Raw genomic sequence first — 21,700 nt, 5'->3', positions numbered from 1 at the left:
CAAACCAAGAACCCCACGTCAGCGCAGTTCGTCCTCGTTCCTTCCAAGACGAGAGCTATCTGGACGGGTTTCTTGGAACTGTGAGTGACTTACAGAAGGCTGGGGTACTGCAGGATGTCGTCCTTGAAGTCGAGGGCCGGCGGTTTCCCTGCCATCGGCTTGTTCTGTCCGCGGCCAGCCCCTACTTCAGGGCCATGTTTACAGGGGGCATGGCGGAAAGTCGTCAGAAGACGGTTGTTTTACAGGTAGGGTTGGCGTGACGTGTGGTTAGATTAGAGTGAAACAGGAAACTTTAAAATTTCCCTCGTATCGTAGAGAACATGTATTACAAAACAGGTGCTATTCATTATTATTGTTAATTAACCCAAACCAGCACATTAAACCGACTTCCTTTGATGTGTCCCTCGCTGTTACCCCTATCAAGGAGCTTGCCCCTATACACTAACTGACCTCTTTGCTATAAGCCCTTTCGCATAGTTAACTACTAGTACGCATGTGCGGGCAGTAGGAATCCTAGGTAATTATAATGTCAAAGGTGCGCTTAAGTCTCTTTTCGACCATTGTCTCGATTTGCATAACAATGGCACCGCAAAATGGCGAAATGTTTCCGTTCTGGGGCCTTCACCTTTGACATATCACCCAGAATTCCCGTCGCTCACACATGCGTAGTAAATTCTACGAATGGGCTTATTTAGGACCTAAAGGTCGACATGGTAAAATCATTATGAGGATGTATGTTTAAATAAAATAGATTAGCTTACAGTCATTAGAAACAGATCTGGAACAAATATGTGCAATACGAGAAGTAGAGCGTATACAGATAGAATAGCAGAATATAATGAACACTTGATCTGCATTTCATAATCAAAGTAATTTGTGATATTTTCTCCCTGATATTGATAGCTTAAATGGTAAACGTTTAAACATTGTCACGTTACATTGTTTTGCAGGGTTTGGATGCAAGCATTTTTGGGGAGATCCTGAGTTACATCTACTCTGGAACCCTCCATGTGTCCATGGACACAGTGCAGCCCCTGTACCAGGCAGCTGACCTCCTCCAACTGGACTATGTGAGAGATACCTGCAAAAGCTGCATGGCCATGAACGTGGAGCGCTCCACCTGTGTGGACCTGCAGCTGTACAAGTTTGCTGATGTCTTCTCAGTGGACAATGTCTTGAAACGTTGCCTGGAGTTGATCCATAGAAACTTTGTTGAGGTGTGTTTAATAATAAAAAAAATCTTAAGGGGGTTGGAATCTGTCAAAATTAGTCTTAGAAACGTATTGTTCCATCGATTGTATATTAGATTGGCAGTTATTTTAGACAATGTTATCTACAATGTAGTAAGGTGTTTTCATTAAATACAAAAGAATAGAAGTAACTTTTCAGCGATATTTTTTTCATACCAATGAAAAAATGTATGTACATGTACTATGCACCACATGCACAGGTTGCCTCTAGCGAGGAGTTTTGCAGCCTGAGTGTGAATCAGCTGACTGAGATCATCAGCCATGATGAGCTGGGTGTTACAGAGGAGATAACAGTGTGGGAGGCTGTGGTGAGATGGGTGCAGCATAGTAAGAAGGAGAGGTCGGTTTTGACTATGAATGTCTACCTTGTCTCTACTTCACTTCATATATGACTGCAGAAACTTGCTTCTTCTAGCTAATAACATTTGCCATTTTGAGGTTTGGTATCCCAGAAATCTCTGCAGCGAGGACAAAAAGTAATGTCATCCTCTACTTTGTACCCTACAGACTGCACCACCTACCCAGCATCCTGCCTCACATCCGCTTCGACCTGCTAACCTCAGACGATACGGCAGCCATCTTGGAACACCCCCTTGTAGGGGAGGATCCTGGGATTTGTAAGGTCATCAGGAATGTGCTACAGAAAGGGAATCCCATCCTGAAGCCGAGGCATGGGGTTACCATGGAGATGGCTCTGCTATACAAGATAGAGCACAGGTCGGTACATACTGTTTCTTATTTCTACGTCGTGAACAATCGTATACTGAAGCAACTTCCTATAAGACAACAAGACAAAATTTCGTCGCATAAGAAGTGCATGCTGTGAGCTTGGTCTTATCCGTAAGGAAAGGGTATTAGTATTACTTTGCTCTCCATTTTGCGATTTATTTTGTTCCCCTTTAGTTCCAATGAGATCCTCTTCATGAACCCTCGGGAAGGGAAGTACATCAGCTGCAGTTACAAAGATGAACCATTTGCTGGTTACTCAGCCACCACAGTCACCAGTGATAACAACATTTACATCCTGGAAACAAAGAAAGAATCAGACGAAGAGGAACAGCTTTCCCTCTTTAAGTACAATCATGTAAAGAATGTTTGGGAGCTTACAGGTTTGTCCTCAGCATCCAGGGAACCGGGAACCCACATCAAGTACCTTTTCGAAATTGATCAGATTTTGTATTACATGCGTGATTATTACACTCCATCACGAAAAGTTCGGTTGAGAAAGTACAATCAGCACACAAACCATTGGCAGGAGTGTGCACAGCTACAACTTGAAGAAAGTACGCAACACGGTGACTGTGCAGCATTGTCCTGTGGGCCACACCTCTATTTCCTTACAAGCACGGAAGTATATCGCTACGACCCAACGGAGGACAGGTGGAGCAAGCGGACCGCACCAGGGATCATTCATCAAGTCCATTCAGCTGTTGCCATGGGAACAGAGATTTTCTGTACAGATCTCTACTTCGATAATACCATCGTGTACGACACAGAGTCAGACTGCTGGCAGAAACTGCAAGGTAGGGAGTTGCATCCCCCTGAACTCGACTATATGGATGTTGATCCTAGTCTTTTCGCAATGGAGAACCAGCTGCACATATTCTTAAGATATACCAGTGACTTCGAAGAAGACAAATATCGGGTATATGTGTTTGACAGGTCTGCTGATTCCTGGAGAGACTTGAAGGCCACTCTGCCCAATGAGAGTTATATACCGCGTGCCTGCTATTGCCCTGTTGCACGCATTAGTCTACCATATATTAAGAATACATGAAAACATCATATCGTTCCAGTGTTTATGAGCAGGACAAGGTACCATGCAAAACCAATAAACGACAATGGGACAGCTGTCATATTAGATTTCATTGGTTGGCAAGACAGCTTTCGGGAACGAAAAGTAGAGTAGAAAAGATCGAAATACACAAAAGGTAATAAATCAATAATCATCATACTTTTTGTGTATTTCTTAATAAATTTCAGTTTCCGCAAATATCCCTGCCGAGCCAAGGTTTGTAAATGTGACCGAAGCATAAATTGGCACCCATGCTAAGACATATACCCTCTGTGAAGCCTTCGCAATCATTGCACACGTACTTAAACGGAAGTGTTCTGCCTGTACATTTGATACGCTATTTGTGGGGTGTAATATTTTATATGTTGATCACTTAACAGTTATGCTATTATTAATTTTCACTAAAGAAGCCAGTTGTGAAGTTACATATATTAGATCCTTCCTATTTTTCCTGCTGTATGCGACCAGTTTCGTAACTTATTGTGTCATGGCCTGACTAAGCTGCACTTCTGGAAGCCCCTTACTGGTCAGGCTCGTTAGGATTCCATAGAGCCCTGGACATTGACAATTTTTTCAACACAGTCTATATGCTGTTTTTGTTAACAGTAACTGAATAAGTCAAATAGCATCATATTATTTCATTTAGATTACGCCAGTTGACATGTTTCCAAAATGTATCGTTTTGTGTCATTTTTTAAAACAATAAACACTTACTGATGGAACCAAGAATAATTCTTTTGTAAACAGCTCTACAGTTTGAACAATACGACTCATTGTACTTTGCAGAAGCTCTTGGAAAAAGCATTTATGATTTGTGTCTCGTTGAAGACCCTATAAGGCTGACAGGTAAAATGCTAGTTGTATACTGTAGAGTGTGAATGCAGGTAATCAGTTAGCTAAACATGTAGTGGAAAGTTATAATTAGATAAGATTTTCAATTCATATCTGATGATGACTTGCCAATGCAACTAAAATCCGCCCCTCTTGATATATAATAGTAAGGCATCATTGGTGTATTACTCCGAGTGGGCCTAAAAGAGATTCGAGCCAAAAAATGAACGGCTGCAAGGACGCGTGTTTTCAGCGGTGAGAAATTTTCTCTTAGCCAGCAAAACTGATCTCAGAAGTTAGATTGGTAAAAGTTTGATTTTAACTGAAGAAATTTGCAAGTAAAGTTTGGCAGCCGCGCGCTAGGTCGGAGGTACACGGTCTCTTACTGCTATATTATATAGATAATCAGTGCATATATCTCACCTTTGACCTTACGGTAATCATCATCAACATGGCTGCCGCGGACCACGTCAGCGCAGATCGTCCTCGTTCCTACCAAGACGAGAGCTATCTACACGGTTTTCTTGTAACTGTGGGTGACTTACAGAAGGATGGGGTACTTCAGGATGTCGTCCTTGAAGTCGAGGGCAGGCGGTTTCCCTGTCATCGGCTTGTTCTGTCCGCGGCCAGCCCCTACTTCAGGGCCATGTTTACAAGTGACATGGCGGAAAGTCGGAAGGAAACGGTCGTTTTGCAGGTAGCGTTAGCGTGACGTGTGGTTATAATAGAGTGAGAAAGAGAACGTCAAAATGTGGTACTTATGTCAGAGAACGTGAAAAATACAGGAAACCAACTGTTTACCAAACTACCAAATATTAAAATATGTCCTTTGATGCCCATTGCTTTGCCCCCCTACCCATCTACTGGCCGCTTCTAGGGGTTAAAGGTCAACTTGAGAAGTAGAAGCTGTAGTAGTTGTGGAGACACGTGGTGTTATTCCGCATCTTTGCGGTGTATTTGCGGTTGATTCCTGCTTTATATATACATGTACCCAGATATATTAAATGTTTGCACATTGTTTTATTACATTATTGTTTTTCAGGGTTTGGATATAGACACTTTTGGAGAAATCCTATGCTACATCTACTCGGGAACCCTCCATGTGTCCCTGGACAAAGTGCAGCCCCTGTACCAGGCAGCCGACCTCCTCCAGCTGGACTATGTGAGAGACACATGTAGCAGCCATATGGCCATGAACGTGGAGAGCTCCACCTGTGTGGACCTGTACAAGTTTGCTGATGTCTTCTCAGTGGACATTGTCACGAAGAGTTGTCTGAAGTGGAAGGCCAGTCACTTTACTGAGGTTAGTCTTCATACCGGGTTAATAGCAATTGGCATCATAGAACTACAGAAATTATGTGATTTAAAGTTGGAAGTGAAGATTTGTATTATTTATGGAAAATTGCCCAGCATAACAAAGTGTCTTTGAAAAAAGACTAAGGCTGGGTACCGGTATAGAAAATACAGGTCCAAGTCCGGTTCAGGTCCAGAGGATCAAGTCCAAGTTTGGACCTAGGCCTGAACCTGGACCTGATTTAGTATGTGAGAACATGTGAATGGATGATACTCAAAATGATGGTCCATTTCGCAAAAAAAAAATCTGTTTTGTGGAGCATTCAACTCCAACTGGCGTTTTAAAATTTTACAAGGCTAACTGTCTCTGTAATATTGACTGTAAGACTTCGTAGAAATGACCAAAGACTCTACTTTGCTCTTATTATTTTTATTGACCGGTAAGCCCCAAAACGTGTGAAGTCATGATTTGTACATTTTCCGATAGGGCCAACATCTGGTCAACCAAATTTTTTCAGGTCTGTTTTTTCTGGACCAGTCAAAAAAGAAAAAAAGGTTTTGTACCGGTACACCAGTGTACCAGTACCCTGCCCTAAACAGGACACTTAGGAAAATGTTATACTACATTTAAGAGCATTTTGATGTGCAAAGATTATGTCTGACAAGTCATTGAGTGTGATGTAACAAACTGCTGCTTTGCTGCGTGCTTGAGAAGCTTGTGTGTTATGCCGATGTGTGGTTGTACTAGCTGTACAGGTACCGATACAAAGTATTTGGTTGTATTTTTGAACAGCGTACACAAGTTGCCATACACACATGTTTATTCTTGTATGTTCGAACAATATTAATTCACACACGTTGTGTATTCCGTGCCTCTACAGGTTGCCTCGAGCGAGGAGTTCTGCAGCCTAAGTGTGAATGAGCTATCAAATATCATCAGCCACGATGAGCTGGATGTTAAAGAGGAGACAACAGTGTGGGAGGCTGTGGTGAGATGGGTGCAGCACAGCAGGAAAGACAGGTGGGTGTCAGTGATCTATAGTTGCATACTTTGGTTTAATGTGCAATAAACAACTAAATGTATAATGATCGAACATGATTGACTAAAACTGCTGTGTTGCTAAGAAGTCAGCTGGACCCACCCCTACCCTGTACCCTACAGACTGCGCCACCTACCCAGCATCCTCCCTCACATCCGCTTCAACCTGCTGACCTCAGACGACACGGCAGCCATCTTGGAACACCCCCTGGTCAAGAAGAATCGTAAGAGTTCTGGGGTCATCAGAAAGGTGACAGAGAAAGGGAACCCAAACCTGAGGCCGAGGCTTGGGATGTATACAGAAGTTGCCGTGCTGTACAATTGGACCGGAGAGTTGGTTTTTACTTATTTTTACAATATTATTCCACGTTTAATTGTCCTGTAAGCATTGAATATACAATGTATCTAATTCAGGACTACATATATTCAAGGCCATTTCTTGAGATATTTCATAGAACAGTGCATGCTGTGATTTTAGCCTCATCATTACAAAAAAGATTTAACCCTATTCAGACCGGGCTTTTTGGTTATCCCTCGACCGGGAGGGGGGCTGACTCATATAACTTTAAAATGAACTAGAGTTCCACGAACGCATACCTTTGCCAAATAAACCAGGTTTGTTATGTAGAATGGTGTCTGTAGACAAATGCGTTACTCGTTTCATTTTCTTTATAATTATATGCTTGGAGCTGGTTTATAAAATTTTGGCATTGATTATGCAAATTAGATCCCAAGTTACAATTAATTGATATCAAATTGTATCAAGCATTACTTAAGCTATCAGCATACCAAAAAAAGACGATCCTTTGATCCATTCTTGACTTATTCTCTTTCAAAGTCTTTCAATACACCTCTTACTCTCTTCCCTCTTTCTCAGTTACATATGTGACAACTAATCAATTATGCAAATTAGCTGTTAATTTGCATAATGAGTATCACATTTTATAAGTCTTCACTTAGGCTATCTACATGCCAAATATCATGACGATCCGTCAACACGTTCATATTTTCTCATTAATTATGCAAATGACATCATTTGCATGATAAATATGTATTGACATTTCTTTCTTTCTCAGCTACATATGTGACAAGTTTTAAAGTCCAATCATGGAATGTAGTGAATTTATAAAATATATCCTTTAATTATGCAAATTAGCTGTGAATTATGCAAAATAACACGAGATATCAAAAATTGAGTTTCCGCTGCAGTACCTTAACTAGCCGCTAGGGGGCCCATTATCGAACTTGACCTTCGTTTTCCCGACCCCTACCCACCTACCAAATATCATCAGGATCCATCCGCTTCGCGAGTTATGCTGTTAACACACAGACACACACACACACAGACACACAAACACGCCCAAAACATAACCTTAGCCATTCTGGCAAAGGTAATTATCATCTATGGCCACCAAATTTTTAGAGAATAATGTAGACATAATATCTGATGATTTGAAAAATTGACGTGACGATGACGTTATATAACGTAATTACGACGTCATCAATTTGACCTTATTAGCTGGACCCGTGTGAAGGGGGTGTTCCCAGAAAAATTCATGCTACAAAAATTCAACAGCAAGTGCAGTCTCTATGTAAGATACCAGTTGGGCTCCGCCATCTTATATCCACCTCCTTGAATGTTCAGAAATACATTTTTGGCGATACATAATTGCAAAAGTCAATCCGAAAAGAATAAAAACGTTCATTTAAACGTTTTTTAATGAAAAAATAACAGGTAGTTACAAGTTATTGGGATGATAAGCTAGTCATTCTTGATTTGGTCATACCGTCCGCCATCTTGGATTTTTGCCTGTGACGTCATCACATCAGCATAATTATGCATGATTAAGTATGAAAAATATTCTAGGTAATGTACAATTTAATCTACGTAAGAAAATAGCAGTAATATGCAAATGAACGTGTAAAATACATTGTTAGGACCAAAATTAGCGATTTTCGTCAAAAGTGTTTGTCAAAAAAAGGTTGCCATGGCAACAACAAAAAAGGAAAATTTTCAAACATTGTGAAATTTTTTCCAACTAAATTTTAGGAATACTCACCAAGTTTGATTGATCTGGTGTAAGCCGTTCTGGTGTTATGCGCGGGCCTCAAAAGCCAAACCCCACCCCCTGGTCTGAATTGGGTTAAGTTTCAAGTCCAGTTTTATTTACAATTTCCGATGTGTTTTTCCTTCTCTAGTGGCATTGAGCTCCTCTTCATGAACCCTCGGGAAGGGAAGTGCACCAGCTGCACTTACAGCCCAGAAGACCTTCCTCGTCCTCGACACATGACAGTCACCAGTAATAACGAGATCTATATCCTGACAAAAGAAGAATCAGAGGTTGAAACTCAGCTGTCCCTGTTGAAGTACAACCCTGCTAAAAACGTGTGGGAAGATGCAGGTGTGCCCTCAATATCTAGGGAGCGGCATCAGAAGTGGAGTTTCTTCAAGGAACTGCTTTTTGAAGTTGATGGGACTTTGTATTACGTTCCTGTCGATGAAGATCGGTCTTTGGTGCAGATGAAAAAGTACAACCGGCAAACGAAACAGTGGCTAGAGTGTTCACCACTGCACTTCGAAGAAATTGAAGTCGGTGACGACCCTTCTCTTGCACTGTCCTGTGGTTCGCATATCTATTTCCTCACAAACGAAGACATGCATCGCTACAACCCGAGCCTGGACCAGTGGAGCAAGCGGACCCCGCCGATGGACATACCTGAACTCTCTACAGCCGTCGCCATGGGAACAGAGATTTTCGCCGCAAGTGTTGACTTTGATAATGCCATGGTGTACGACACAGAGTCAGACCGCTGGCAGAAACTGCGATGCTTGCCAAACGCAGAAGACCTTGATATTGATGATCTTCCCTATCTTTTCGTCTTGGAGAACCAGCTGCACATATTGATAACCGGTGCATTCAACGCACCTGTGGTATATGCGTATGACAGGTCTGCTGATGCCTGGAAAGACGCATATGCCCCCATGCTTAATGAGAGATATCATGCGTATGGTTGTTGTTCCCCTGTGGCGCGCATATACCTACCATATCTTAAGAAGGCATAAAAACACACTACTTCTTTGGCGAACACTTTTCAGCGTTGATGTGCATTATAATGATCTAGAGAGGACTGTTCACTGGACTGTTAAGTTCAATGGCAATTTGTTCTCGGTTTTGACCGAATGCCTCCACTATGTGAGAGGCCTTATGATATGGTACTTTTATACATTTATGTAGCAGTTTGATCTTTGACAAAGACCTTTGTTTCTTTCTTATAATTATCGGATATTTACAGAATTGAAATCGTGTTTCACGTGAGGGCCAATTTGGGACTGACCGAAGTGATGTCTTGTGTCTTCAGGTCTACGCGCACACTTTTCAGCGTTGATGTGCATTATAATGATCTAGACAGCACTGTTCCCTGGACCGTTAAGTTCAACGACAAGGTTGTTTAGGTCTCGGGTTTTGCCGAATCCCCTAACTGCATGAGAGGCCTTATGATATTTTTATACTTTTATGCAGCACTTTGATCTTTGACAATGACCTTTGCTTCTTTGTTATAATTATCGGATACTTAAGGAATGGAAATCGTGTTTCACGTAAGGCCAATTTGGGACTGACTGAAGTGATATCTTGTGTCTTCAGGTCTAACAACAGTAATATCTATTGTAAAACTTTGACAATTATTGTAGTTGTTTTATTAGATTCCAAATGTTACTTGTAGTGTGCTAAATTTTGCATTTGTCTTTATATACGTCATATACGTTAGCCTAACTAAATCGCTCAGGTAGCAAACCTCACACTGGTCAGACCCCCACAGGAAGGGACTAGATCTCTGGCTAGTGGAATATTGTAACAACGTGAGGAATAATGTGGATCACACGGAGTACTTGTTATATGTTCTTTGTTCTTAACTCTTGCCAAAGAAGCCACTTGCTATGTTATGCACATTTAGTTATATTGCACCAGTTTTTTTAATGTTTCTATATATGTTTTCGCACCAAGTTTTAACAATAAAAATCTACTGATGGATACAAATAGCTTTGGTTTTTATCTTTCTTAATTGATTACACAAATCAACTGTTGATATGAAAGATAAGTATTTATAATGTGCATCATTACCTAAGCTATGTAAACACAAAAAGTCCTTGCGATCCTGACTGGTGTGTTACGCAGGAGGGTGGTTTTACGGCATATGTCGATATCGATACAATACAGATCCGTCAACACATTCTAGAGCTATTCTCCTGTAAGCTTTGCGACAAAAATCGACCCCCGTACTTACTGCTACAATATGTGGGTAATCAGTAAGTGTCCCTTTGACCTGAGGTCCTACCATCATCATCAACATGGCTACCGCAGACCGAGAAACACACGTCAGCGCGGTTCGTCCTCGTTCCTACCAAGACGAGAGCTATCTACACGGTTTTCTTGGAACTGTGTGTGACTTACAGAAGGCTGCGGCACTGCAGGATGTCGTCCTTGAAGTCGAGGGCCGGCGGTTTTCCTGCCATCGGCTTGTTCTGTCGGCGGCCAGCCCCTACTTCAGGGCCATGTTTACAAGTGACATGGCGGAAAGCCGACAGAAGACGGTTGTTTTACAGGTAGGGTTGACGTGACGTTCTGTTAAAATACAGTGATACAGGGGATATTCAAGGATTCTACGTATCATAGAGAACATGTGAAATAGGGGAAACCCATTTTTACCAAACCCAACAAAATATAAAACTTTCCTTTGATGTGTTCCTTGCTATGCCCCCCTCCCCACTCACTGACATCTCTGGTATTTAGGGGTCAAAGGTCAATTTTGGGGTCACAAATTATAATGTAGAGCGTGTATTTTAACCAGGAAATCTTGTTTTACAGTTAACGTATTGTTATATGTGCAAGACGTAGTACAGAGTATGTAGCTAAAATAGCAGAATGGGATGAAAATTTGACCTTCATTTCATAACCAAATATATTCGTGATATAGGCCCCTGCTATAGTACATGCAATGTTAAGGTTGAACTTTAACATTCGTACATTTTATTGTATTGCAGGGTTTGAATGCATGCATGTTTGGAGATATCCTGAGTTACATCTACTCAGGAACCCTCCATGTCTCCATGGACAAAGTGCAGCCCCTGTACCAGGCAGCCGACCTCCTCCAACTGGACTATGTGAGAGACACCTGCAGCAGCTACATGGCTATGAACGTGGAGCGCTCCACCTGTGTGGACCTGTACAAGTTTGCTGATGTCTTCTCCGTGGAGATTGTCCAGAAGCAATGTCAGCAGTGGATTGCTAGACACTTTACTGAGGTTAGTCTTCATTATGGGATAATAAAAAATGCAAATAGCAATTGTCTTTATAAAACACATACTGATATAGAGATCAGAGAACGAGATAAATTATGTGATATACCATATGAAATGATGATTGCAGTGAGGTTTTATAATATTTTTGGGAAAGTAGACACAGCACAGATATTGGGAAAGAAAACATTTCTTAAATTATGCTGAAAGAACTACATTGTGTATGTAAAAAGGTTACATTTCTGTAGTTTGATGCAACCAGCTACTGCCACACCATGTACCAGCAAAGCAGATGTGTTACACCGAAGTGCAGTTATACTTGCTATACAGATGATTTTGCTCACTTTTTGGTTGTATATACTTACTTACATGTTCAAATATGCAGCTTCTTGTATATCAGAACAGTATCAAGACACAAATGTCTGATATACCTTGATTCATCTACATGAACATGTGCTCCGTGTCCCTACAGGTTTCCTCCAGCGAAGAGTTCTGCAGCCTGAGTGTGAATCAGCTGACTGAGATCATCAGGCACGATGAGCTGGATGTTAAAGAGGAGACAACAGTGTGGGAGGCTGTGGTGAGATGGGTACAGCACAGCAGGAGAGACAGGTGGGTATCTAAGTTCTATTATTGCATGTTGTGGTTTTGGTTAAGAAGTTTCTGTGTTACTAAGAAATCACCTTCACTCATCCCTACCCTGTACCCTTCAGACTGCACCACCTACCCATCCTCCTCCCTCACATCCGCTTCATCCTGCTGACCTCAGACGACAAAGCAGCCATCTTGGAACACCCGCTGGTCAAGGAGGATCCTGGGAGTTCTGAGGTCATCAGGAATGTGGTACAGAAAGGGAACCCCGACCCGAAGCCGAGGTTTGGGATGTTCACAGAAATGGCTCTGCTGTTGGATCCGACCAAGGGGCTGTTCGTATATATTTCTTATTTGTTTGGCTTTGTGAGATGTAAACAGTCCTTGCCCAATGTAATTGCATTTTTTCGTTGTCCTGGAATGAATATAAAATCCATCTTATTCCCACTTATGATTGATTATGTTTCTTAAGAGGCTACAAGATAAGATTTCATTGAGCAGTACATGTTTATTTTCAGCCTCATCCCTACTAGTAGGCCAAAGACACTGTTCAACATTCCAATCCATTTTTTAATGTGGAAACATTCTACTTTTGCTGGCCTACCGACTGCTTTCATTTTCTTTCTTACAACAAGTTAGAACAGCTGATGACGTCTGCAAATGTGCATTATGTACCTTTCAAAAAATCGCCATTACGTAGTGTTGAAAAGAGTAGCTCAGTGGGCAGTTCAACCGTCTATGACGCTAGAATATGAAGTTTCATGTCCTACCTCGGAAGTTTTTGTATCTTTTTTTTATTCTTAAACAAATATTTTATATACAGAATGCTTTGATCTTGTGAAAGGGGCATGTTTGACAATCTGCTTTTTTTCTGAGGATTTTTCTTCTCCCCTTCGAAAAAATCCTGCAGTTTCGTCGAAAATGTAGTCTTCGAATTGCTAGTTGACCGTTTTTTTTCCCTCACCAGTTCCAAGGAGATCTTCTTCATGAACCCCCGGAAAGGGAAGTACATTAGCTGCACTTACAAGCCTGAAGAATTTCCTGGCGCCACAGACATGACAGTCACCAGTGGTAACGATATCTACGTCCTGATATCGTGTGTGGATCAGCTATCTCTGTATAAGTACAACCATGCAAAGAATGTGTGGGAACAAGCAGGTGTGTCATCAACATCTAGGGGACAGATATTTGAATACCTTTATGCAGTTGATGAGATTTTGTATTGCATTTGTTCTGCCGATGACGGACTATTGCTGCAGATGAGGAAGTACAACCCACATACGAACCATTGGCAGGAATGTTCACAGCTGCAATTTGGCAAACCTATAGACGACATTGCCATATTGTCCTGTGGCCTAAACCTGTATTTCATGTCAATCACGGAAATGCATTGCTACGACCCAGGCGAGGACAAGTGGTACAGGCGGACACCACCGATGGTGTATCCTGAATTCTGTGCAGCTGTTGCCATGGGTACAGAGATTTTCTGCACAGATTATTACTTAACTCAAACCATGGTGTACAACACAGAATCAGACAGCTGGCAGAAACTGAAAGGCTGCCCTGTCCCTGAAAACCATGATGAAGATGGTGCGCCCGGTCTTTTTGTACTGGAGAACCAGCTGCATGCATTGTTAACCTGTATTGGTGAGGAGGATGAAGATGAATGTCACATATATGTATATGAAAGGTCTGCTGATGCCTGGAAAGACTTGAATGTCTCTATACCTAATAAGAGATATCATGCACACGATATGCATTGCCCAGTTGCACGTATATACCTGCCATATCTTAACGGGACATAAAAGCACAACATTTCTTACGCTGTCCAGAGTTTATGTGCAGATTAAGGACATAACGAATAACAGTCAGGACTGAATAGAGGCTTTTCATATAGATCTCAGTTTTGCTGGCTGTCCCTACAATGGTATAGTTATTGAACAAAACTTCATGAGAAGTTTTATAGAAACTTTCCTTTTTTTCACACATAAGGGGCATCTTTCTATAAGGGACTGAATTAATGTTATGTGTACTAACAGCAATAATTACCAAACATTGTAAGCCTAGGTACCCCACTCACAAACTGTCTGGTGAGTGTGGTTTCGGAGTTCCAGTAAACTAATTGAGATGGCGCCCAAGCAAAATATCATACACTTTATACAAATATTACATGTATGTAGTTATAGACCTCATTGTATTAATTGACTTATTATTGTTGCCTTACAATTGTACCTTGTAAATGTCGCGCAATAAAGTTCATCATTCATTCATAAGACAAGAGGAATTAAACAGATGTTCATGTACACAAGTGTCCCAGACTGTTTGATGCTTTAAATTCACCCAAACCCAGAGTGAGATATTACAGATAGATATTGTACATGTAAACAACGCTTTGGTTATCAGTGCAGAACAATAAGTCTTCAGTGAAGCTGCATTGTTAAGCTATGTTAGTGCTGTTCCATAGCACACTGAATCGTTATAGGTTCCTTATGTTGTATCCATAGGATTTTGTTGATACTTTTCAGATGTATTATCCAAAATACATGTACAACTATTTTTCAGACACTCATGACGATTGTTGGCAGATAAATACATGTATTCAAAACATGTGACCAATTTAATGCAAGACCTTAGCAGAAAATTCACGCAATGCTGTTCTACTTGAACAGTGCCTTGAAGATTGAATAAAATGGTTAAATATAACCAATAATTGACACAAAGAATTTAGTAATATGTGAAGACTTACTAAAGCTAATATTTTCTACCAACTGCAAAAAAATACATTTCCACTTTTACTGTGCAGTCAAAACTGGCCGGGAAATCATCTGGCGAAGGCAACCACATGCATTCACAGGCCACTATAAAACTGTATCTATGATACATGCTTATTTCAAGCTTCAAAAAATATTTTGAATCCCTTGAGGCCTTCCTTGACCAGTGGGATACAGATAGGGATGGATGGATGGATGTATCGAATCGATGTTTGGAGCATAAGACAGGAGTAACAAACTAGCACGTAAAACAGAACCTGCCAGACGCTTCAATGCTATCAATGTCGGTTGTCTACATATTATGGTAGGTATTCTTCCATCTCGAGGGAATGACAGGAGGGTGACTCTACAGGCAGTGCTGCCTACTTCACCTAGGCATCATCCAGTATCATATGATGCTGGCACTCATACTGCAACATTAAGTGGGTAATCAATTTGTGTCTGCCTCCCCTTTTGACCCTGGGGTCATTTCTTCGTCATCAACATGGCTGCCGTAGACCAAGAAACCCTCGCCAGTGCAGTTCATCCTCGTTCCTACCAAGACGAAAGCTATCTGCACGGGTTTCTTGGAACTGTGGGCGACTTACAGAAGGATGGGGTACTGCAGGATGTCGTCCTTGAAGTCGAGGGCCGGCGGTTTCCCTGCCATCGGCTTGTTCTGTCCGCGGCCAGCCCCTACTTCAGGGCCATGTTTACAAGTGACATGGCGGAAAGTCGTCAGAAGATGGTTGTTATACAGGTAGGGTTAGCGTAACATGTGGTTAGAATAGAGTGAAACAATGACCGTTCAAATGTATGTATCCTAGAGAACACGCCAAACAATAATTTATAACTCTTGGTGTATCAAAACCAACACATGTTTAACTTCCTCTCAATATGTCCCTTGCTTTGCCCCCCTCCCCACTTACTGACCTCTTTAGTATCTAGAGTTAAAGGTCAACTTCATCATTATGGGCATCTATTTGAACTATGATAGAATTGCTATCAGAAACATAATACTACTAGTTTATGTTTATATAGTAGAGATTGTGTAGATGAAATAAAAATTGACAGTCATAATTATACAATATATGGCATACGTTGAACAATTTTATGTTATATTGTTTTGTAGGGTTTGGATGCAGGCATGTTTGGGGAGATACTGAGTTACATTTACTCTGGAACCCTCCATGTGTCCATGGACACAGTGCAGCCCCTGTACCAGGCAGCCGACCACCTCCAACTGGACTATGTGAGAGACACCTGCAGCAACTACATGGCAATGAACGTGGAGCGCTCCACCTGTGTGGACCTGTACAAGTTTGCCGATGTCTTCTACGTGGAAAACGTCCAGAAGCAATGTCTGCAGTGGATCGCCAGACACTTTACTGAGGTTACTAGTAGTCTTTATAATGGGTGACAGAATAATTAAGTTAAGAAGAATTGAATTTTGAAACTTTATGTTATACACACGCTGCAATTTAGGTTAGAGACCTACTTAATTTATGACATCATAGAAAATGAATCTTGCAGTGAGGTACTTGTAGTGATATTTTGGGGAAGATGGAGCACAAGTAGGATATTTAGAAAGTTGCGCTGAAATCACTTAATCGTGCGTGCAAAGAAGTTCTAATTAGGTGTGACGAGTTTAGTTTGATATATAACAGCTGCTGCTACAGTACCTGCCAGAGACACTTGCTATACAGATACAGAGCATTTTGCTTTTTATTTTTTATTTTGCAAATAAATACTAGTAATACCTTCTTTCTTCTTGTTTACTTTCTAAGCACACAACTGGGGTATCACTGAGGGGGAGGGGGTGGGGCGAGGGCAGCCAAGCGGGCTAAGGCAAGATGGCTTACCCAGCCCTGAAGGCCTTATATACTAGTATCTGTCTGGACCTGAACAATGTGGCATGGCAGTTGGTTCCAATCATTGATTGTGCATGGAAAATTTAAAACCATCTTTGTTGGCTGGTATTTATTGGTACTTTAAATCAACTTTCCTAGTCATATACCAGGTAAATGTTTAGCTTCTTTTATGTCAGAATTAAGACTCCAGTACCATTGTATGTGTAATGTACTCTCCACAGGTTGCCTCTAGTGAAGAGTTCTGCAGCCTGAGTGTGAATCAGCTGACTGAGATCATCAGCTACGATGAGCTTGATGTTAAAGAGGAGGCAACAGTGTGGGAGGCTGTGGTAAGATGGGTGCAGCACAGTAGGGAGGACAGGTGGGTGTCAGTAATCTAGAATACAGGTGAATATTGTGGTTTTAGCATGAAATGAAATATGTAAATAAATGGCAGTGAAATATGTTTGATTGAGTTGTCGATAAAAACAATAAAAAAAGGCAGCTGATACCACCCTACCTTGTACCCTACAGACTGCATCACCTACCCAGTATCCTCCCTCATATCCGCTTCAACCTGCTGACCTCAGACGACAGGGCAGCCATCTTGGAAAACCCGCTGGTCAAGGAGAATCCTGGTAGTTCTGAGGTCATGAAGAATGTGGTACAGAAAGTGAACTCCAATCTGAAACCGAGGCTTGGGATGACTACAGAAATGATTCTGCTGTGCCATGGGTCAGTATATATTCATTCATTTGACTGTAAATCGTGAGCTACCCTTTTGTCATTTTGTGGTCTTATACTATATGGTCTTATAATACACATTACAGTGTATTTTTTATCCCACTTCAGTTCCAAGGAGATCCTCTTCATGAACCCTCGGGAAGAGAAGAACATCAGCTGCACGTACAAGCCTGAAGACCTGCCTGATTTTTTAGCTATGACAGTCACCAGTGATAACGACATTTACATGCTGGAAGCTAAAGAGTTAGAGAATGAGGACCAGGTGTCCCTGTTTAAATACAACCATGCAAAGAACGCATGGGAGCATGAATGTGTGTCCTCAATATCTAAGAGACCAGAAGGTTGTTTGATACACCGTGAGCAAATGCTTTTTGAAGTTGATGGGACGTTGTTTTACATTGTGTTTTATGAAGACGGACCATTCTTGCTGATGAGAAAGTACAACCAGCACACAAAACAGTGGCAGGAGTGTTCACAGCTTCGATTCGACCCAACTGTATACTATAGCGTAACATTGTCATGTGGTTCACACATCTATTTCCTCACAAGTGATGAAGTGCATCGCTACGACCTGACCAGAGACAAGTGGATCATGCGGACCCCACCTTTCATCATTCTTGATGTTTGCACAGCCGTCACCATGAGAACAGAGATTTTCTTTACAAATTTTGACTTCAGCTGGATTATGGTTTACGACACAGAGTCAGACCGCTGGCAGAAGCTGCAAAGCTGGTCGAACCCAGGAAACCTCGAAATTACTGAATGTCCCAGTCTTTTCGTACTGGATAACCAGCTACACATATGGTTAATATGTGAAAATGATGACGATGAAGAAGAGCACCTCTTATATGTTTATGACAGGTCTGCTGATGCCTGGACAGACTTGAAGGCCACTCTGCCAGATAAGAAATATTATGCGTATGGTCACCATTGCCAGGTAGCACGTATGTATCTACCATATCTGAAGTGATGCTAAAACATCGCTTCTTACGCTTGCAATAATTGATGTGCAGGATGAAGACACATAGAGTTCAGTGCAGAGTACAGTATTTTTCATGACATTTGTTCAGATCTCAGCTTTTGATCAATGCCTTCATAATAGGATAGGTGTTGTACTATATTTCTTCACAGAAAAGATACGTTCTTTCCAATAGATATGTAACCTAGACTTATGTCCTGTGTCTTTGATGTATTGCTTTTAATAATATTTGAACATTTGGTATTTACTGGTACACAGTCGTCCTTTTGTCAAGTGCTATTCTGTTTGAATGAATATTGTACTTTGATGGGGTTCTTTGATCTTTGATAAAACAATTGTGATTATGTCGTAATAAACTTCATATCTTAAATTTGATCTGTTTTAATAGCCCCTATTCCCTGAGATCATTTGACTTGACAAAACACCACAATCGCATTTGTATTGCACATATCTATTCATGTTCATTCGAACTTGGCTTATATGTCACTGGTGATGCCTTAATGTAATGGAATTTTTCATCGATTATGCAAAACGTTGCGTGATTGCCACTTTAAAATTTATACCTATATAAGTTACTCAAATGTTGTTTTAAATCAAATCAACACTTTTACGTGCTTCTGCTTCATAAACTGACCAATGGGCAGCGGCTGTCTCCTACATAGTTGCAGGGACAAGAAACAACTGTGACGTACCCATATTTAAAATAATCAGGTCAATATCATGTTTATTTATCAGCGTTATCTTTTTGCAGACAATGTAACACATGACAAATCTAGGCAGCTTAGCTGATATTTGGTGCCATCGCATACATTTACATTTACATTTCTCATCGAATACACATAACTAACTCAACTGATTAACGTATACTTCAAATAAAACAAGATCAAGTCTAAAAGACAAACCTTGTAGAAGAGAACATAAATCAAACTTGATACATAGGTCTGGAACTTTAATTGGGCTCTTGATGATGATGATATTGATGATGATTAACGAAGCTTAAACTGGTGTAACATTGGTTCCACTTGAAGCCACCACCAGAAGGCTGGACATCTGAGTGGTTACAATATAATGTTGCATACATTCACATTCCTCCAATAGTAGTCCATTGTGTTCTGCTGCTGCAGCTGCAATCATTCCTCCAATATGTGCTCTTGTTCTTGTTCGGTTACTGGATAACACCCTTAGTTTGTGTTGGGGCAAACCATCCAGGGCGTAGTACTGCTGTTTATTAGCCGTTCCTCATGTGTTGCAACACCTCCTCCTTAATCTTAACGGGATTATCTTGAAGGGTGGTTGAATATGGTAGAGTATTCCAATCGATAGTAGTTCTTGGGAAATATGAATATTTGAGACAGTCTTTATTAGTCTTAAAACAATGGGTTTGTATGAGTTTGGGTGATTATGTCTAGATTGCCTTGGGTTCTGCTGCAAGTAGTAATCGACTGGCAGGGCTAGGAGATTTTGTCTAGATTTCTGGAGATTGGTAAGTCTGTTGGCTGTGCTAACATAACACATCGTGAAAACTCCATCTTGCATGTCGTTGGGAATATTTTAACAGATCAACAGTGAATGTCACTCAGCAACAGAATGCTAAGCATGATGTACAAAGTGGCTGACGGAATTTAATGCAAACCAAGTATCTGACACTTAAGCTCAGAAAAAAACAAGAAATAGTCATGCCCTCAAGCACCATCCTAAATAATGAATCTGCAATATTGATTATTATTATCAAAATTAATATCAGTGACTCTTGCCTCAACAATAAACGTATTTTCTACATGGTGATTTCTTGTACATGAATATACAAATGTTGTTAACAAGTTGTAGAAAAAGAGGGACTCTTTGTCTTCCTCTGCTTCCAAAAATATGTCAAACCTAACCTATCTAGATTTCTTTATTTCTTTATTTCTTTATTTGAATTCACCACATGCAAAAACAAGTGGAAGGGAGGACAAAACAGGTGTATCAACACCTTTACAAGTTGTCCTCCCAAACCTGAAATGATAATAGAAAACAATACGAAACCAAATCAAACAATAAACATTAGACATCAAAAGTCAGTAGACATGAATATACAATTCGGTAACAATTATACACAGAATTGATTACATGTATATACAAAATTATCAAATATCATTATGTACAGAGTAAAAAGCTAATTATAATACTAATGTGGCCTTAAAGCAGTGCATGAGGCACACCCACAAGATGTGGACCAAGAGCAGGGGACGTCGATATTGAACTGGGTGTCAAATCTCACAAACGTGGCTCTCACAAGCGATCGCTTGAATGTCAAGATGTTAGACTTTTCAGTGGCTTGAACCCCAATATTACGGAGGACAGGACTCAGCTGATTCCAGATGGTGACCAGCCTAGGTATGTAAGAAGAGCTGAAGGCTGATGTCCTTACTCTAATGGGGGTGAGCATGTGAGATCTGAGATGTCTAGAGGGTCTGGAAGGGAAGGATACATACTTGTGAACAATAGGTTTTGACTTGATAAACACCATGACGTCGCACACTTCGCGCCTGTGCGTAAGAGGCAACAGACCAAGGGTGGAAAGACGTTCCTTGTAGGTCAGGGTGTTCGAGTGGGCTCCTAGAATGAATTTAGTCGCCCGTCGTTGCACCCCTTCTACAAGGGACATGAGTTTGCGGGACTGAGGGGACCACAAAGGTGAGCAGTATTCTAAGATGCTTCTAACCAATGTAATATACAGTGCCTTGCGTACATCAGTGCTAGAGTTGAACCCGATTGTTCTTTTGATGAAACCAGTCATAGAATTGGCCCTGGCTACCATCTTTAAGATGTGACTGCTCCACTGAAGGTCCGACTGGACAATGACCCCAAGGTCAGGCATACTGTCTACAGATGTTATTGTAGTACCAGACATGTGATAAGAGTACACAATAGGACTCTTAGAGCGAGTTAAACGGATAAGTTTACACTTGGAAGGATGGAAAGACATCTTCCAACTAAGACTCCAGTTGTACATAGCAGTGATGTCATTTTGCAGCTTAACACAGTCATTTAGCTTGCTGACTTCCCTAAAACATTTAGAGTCGTCAGCGAAGAGTGCTACAGTCGATTGAGTTGCTGCACAAGGTAAGTCATTGATAAACAGAAGGAAGAGAAAGGGCCCAAGAATGGAGCCCTGTGGAACACCAGATGTCACCGGGAGCCATTTGGACTGGCAACCTTCCACTACCACACGCTGACGGCGATCGGTTAGGTAGGAGGTAAACCACGCCAGGAGGTTACCACCGAAGCCAAACATCTGCA

At 41.1% G+C, this 21,700-nt stretch overlaps 4 protein-coding genes across 4 annotated transcripts; all 4 read left to right on the top strand.

The window, feature by feature from the left end:
• The first annotated feature begins 1,016 nt into the window (after positions 1 to 1,016).
• On the top strand, positions 1,017 to 3,764 carry LOC118404068 (kelch-like protein 20). Its single transcript, XM_035803022.1, has 4 exons — positions 1,017 to 1,217; positions 1,451 to 1,590; positions 1,758 to 1,967; positions 2,154 to 3,764. The coding sequence occupies exons 1-4, from the start codon at positions 1,017 to 1,019 to the stop codon at positions 3,025 to 3,027; spliced, it is 1,425 nt and encodes a 474-aa protein (XP_035658915.1). The 3' UTR covers positions 3,028 to 3,764.
• Positions 3,765 to 4,315: 551 nt separating this feature from the next.
• Positions 4,316 to 10,247, top strand: LOC118404997 (kelch-like protein 12). Its single transcript, XM_035804397.1, has 5 exons — positions 4,316 to 4,573; positions 4,919 to 5,179; positions 6,051 to 6,190; positions 6,332 to 6,541; positions 8,408 to 10,247. The coding sequence occupies exons 1-5, from the start codon at positions 4,328 to 4,330 to the stop codon at positions 9,270 to 9,272; spliced, it is 1,722 nt and encodes a 573-aa protein (XP_035660290.1). The 5' UTR covers positions 4,316 to 4,327; the 3' UTR covers positions 9,273 to 10,247.
• Positions 10,248 to 10,556: 309 nt separating this feature from the next.
• On the top strand, positions 10,557 to 14,398 carry LOC118405059 (kelch-like protein 6). Its single transcript, XM_035804462.1, has 5 exons — positions 10,557 to 10,811; positions 11,250 to 11,510; positions 11,977 to 12,116; positions 12,218 to 12,430; positions 13,063 to 14,398. The coding sequence occupies exons 1-5, from the start codon at positions 10,557 to 10,559 to the stop codon at positions 13,898 to 13,900; spliced, it is 1,707 nt and encodes a 568-aa protein (XP_035660355.1). The 3' UTR covers positions 13,901 to 14,398.
• A 1,574-nt stretch (positions 14,399 to 15,972) lies between these two features.
• Positions 15,973 to 18,939, top strand: LOC118404757 (kelch repeat and BTB domain-containing protein 8-like). Its single transcript, XM_035804083.1, has 4 exons — positions 15,973 to 16,238; positions 16,938 to 17,077; positions 17,230 to 17,430; positions 17,548 to 18,939. Exons 1-4 carry the CDS (start codon positions 15,993 to 15,995, stop codon positions 18,407 to 18,409), a joined length of 1,449 nt encoding a protein of 482 aa, XP_035659976.1. The 5' UTR covers positions 15,973 to 15,992; the 3' UTR covers positions 18,410 to 18,939.
• Positions 18,940 to 21,700: the final 2,761 nt, after the last annotated feature.

Source organism: Branchiostoma floridae, chromosome 17 (assembly GCF_000003815.2).
Source record: "Branchiostoma floridae strain S238N-H82 chromosome 17, Bfl_VNyyK, whole genome shotgun sequence".
In the NCBI taxonomy this organism is placed as follows: domain Eukaryota; kingdom Metazoa; phylum Chordata; class Leptocardii; order Amphioxiformes; family Branchiostomatidae; genus Branchiostoma; species Branchiostoma floridae.
This window is presented reverse-complemented; position numbering and strand designations above follow the sequence as displayed.

Coding starts and splice junctions, on each gene's coding strand:
- LOC118404068 (XM_035803022.1), top strand. CDS start 1,017: ATGGACACAGTGCAGCCCCTGTACCAGGCAGCTGACCTCCTCCAACTG. Junction 1,591..1,757: donor CAGCATAGTAAGAAGGAGAG/GTCGGTTTTGAC, acceptor TGTACCCTACAG/ACTGCACCACCTACCCAGCA. Junction 1,968..2,153: donor CTATACAAGATAGAGCACAG/GTCGGTACATAC, acceptor GTTCCCCTTTAG/TTCCAATGAGATCCTCTTCA.
- LOC118404997 (XM_035804397.1), top strand. CDS start 4,328: ATGGCTGCCGCGGACCACGTCAGCGCAGATCGTCCTCGTTCCTACCAA. Junction 4,574..4,918: donor AGGAAACGGTCGTTTTGCAG/GTAGCGTTAGCG, acceptor ATTGTTTTTCAG/GGTTTGGATATAGACACTTT. Junction 5,180..6,050: donor AGGCCAGTCACTTTACTGAG/GTTAGTCTTCAT, acceptor GTGCCTCTACAG/GTTGCCTCGAGCGAGGAGTT.
- LOC118405059 (XM_035804462.1), top strand. CDS start 10,557: ATGGCTACCGCAGACCGAGAAACACACGTCAGCGCGGTTCGTCCTCGT. Junction 10,812..11,249: donor AGAAGACGGTTGTTTTACAG/GTAGGGTTGACG, acceptor ATTGTATTGCAG/GGTTTGAATGCATGCATGTT. Junction 12,431..13,062: donor TTGGATCCGACCAAGGGGCT/GTTCGTATATAT, acceptor TTCCCTCACCAG/TTCCAAGGAGATCTTCTTCA.
- LOC118404757 (XM_035804083.1), top strand. CDS start 15,993: ATGTTTGGGGAGATACTGAGTTACATTTACTCTGGAACCCTCCATGTG. Junction 17,078..17,229: donor CAGCACAGTAGGGAGGACAG/GTGGGTGTCAGT, acceptor TGTACCCTACAG/ACTGCATCACCTACCCAGTA. Junction 17,431..17,547: donor ATGATTCTGCTGTGCCATGG/GTCAGTATATAT, acceptor ATCCCACTTCAG/TTCCAAGGAGATCCTCTTCA.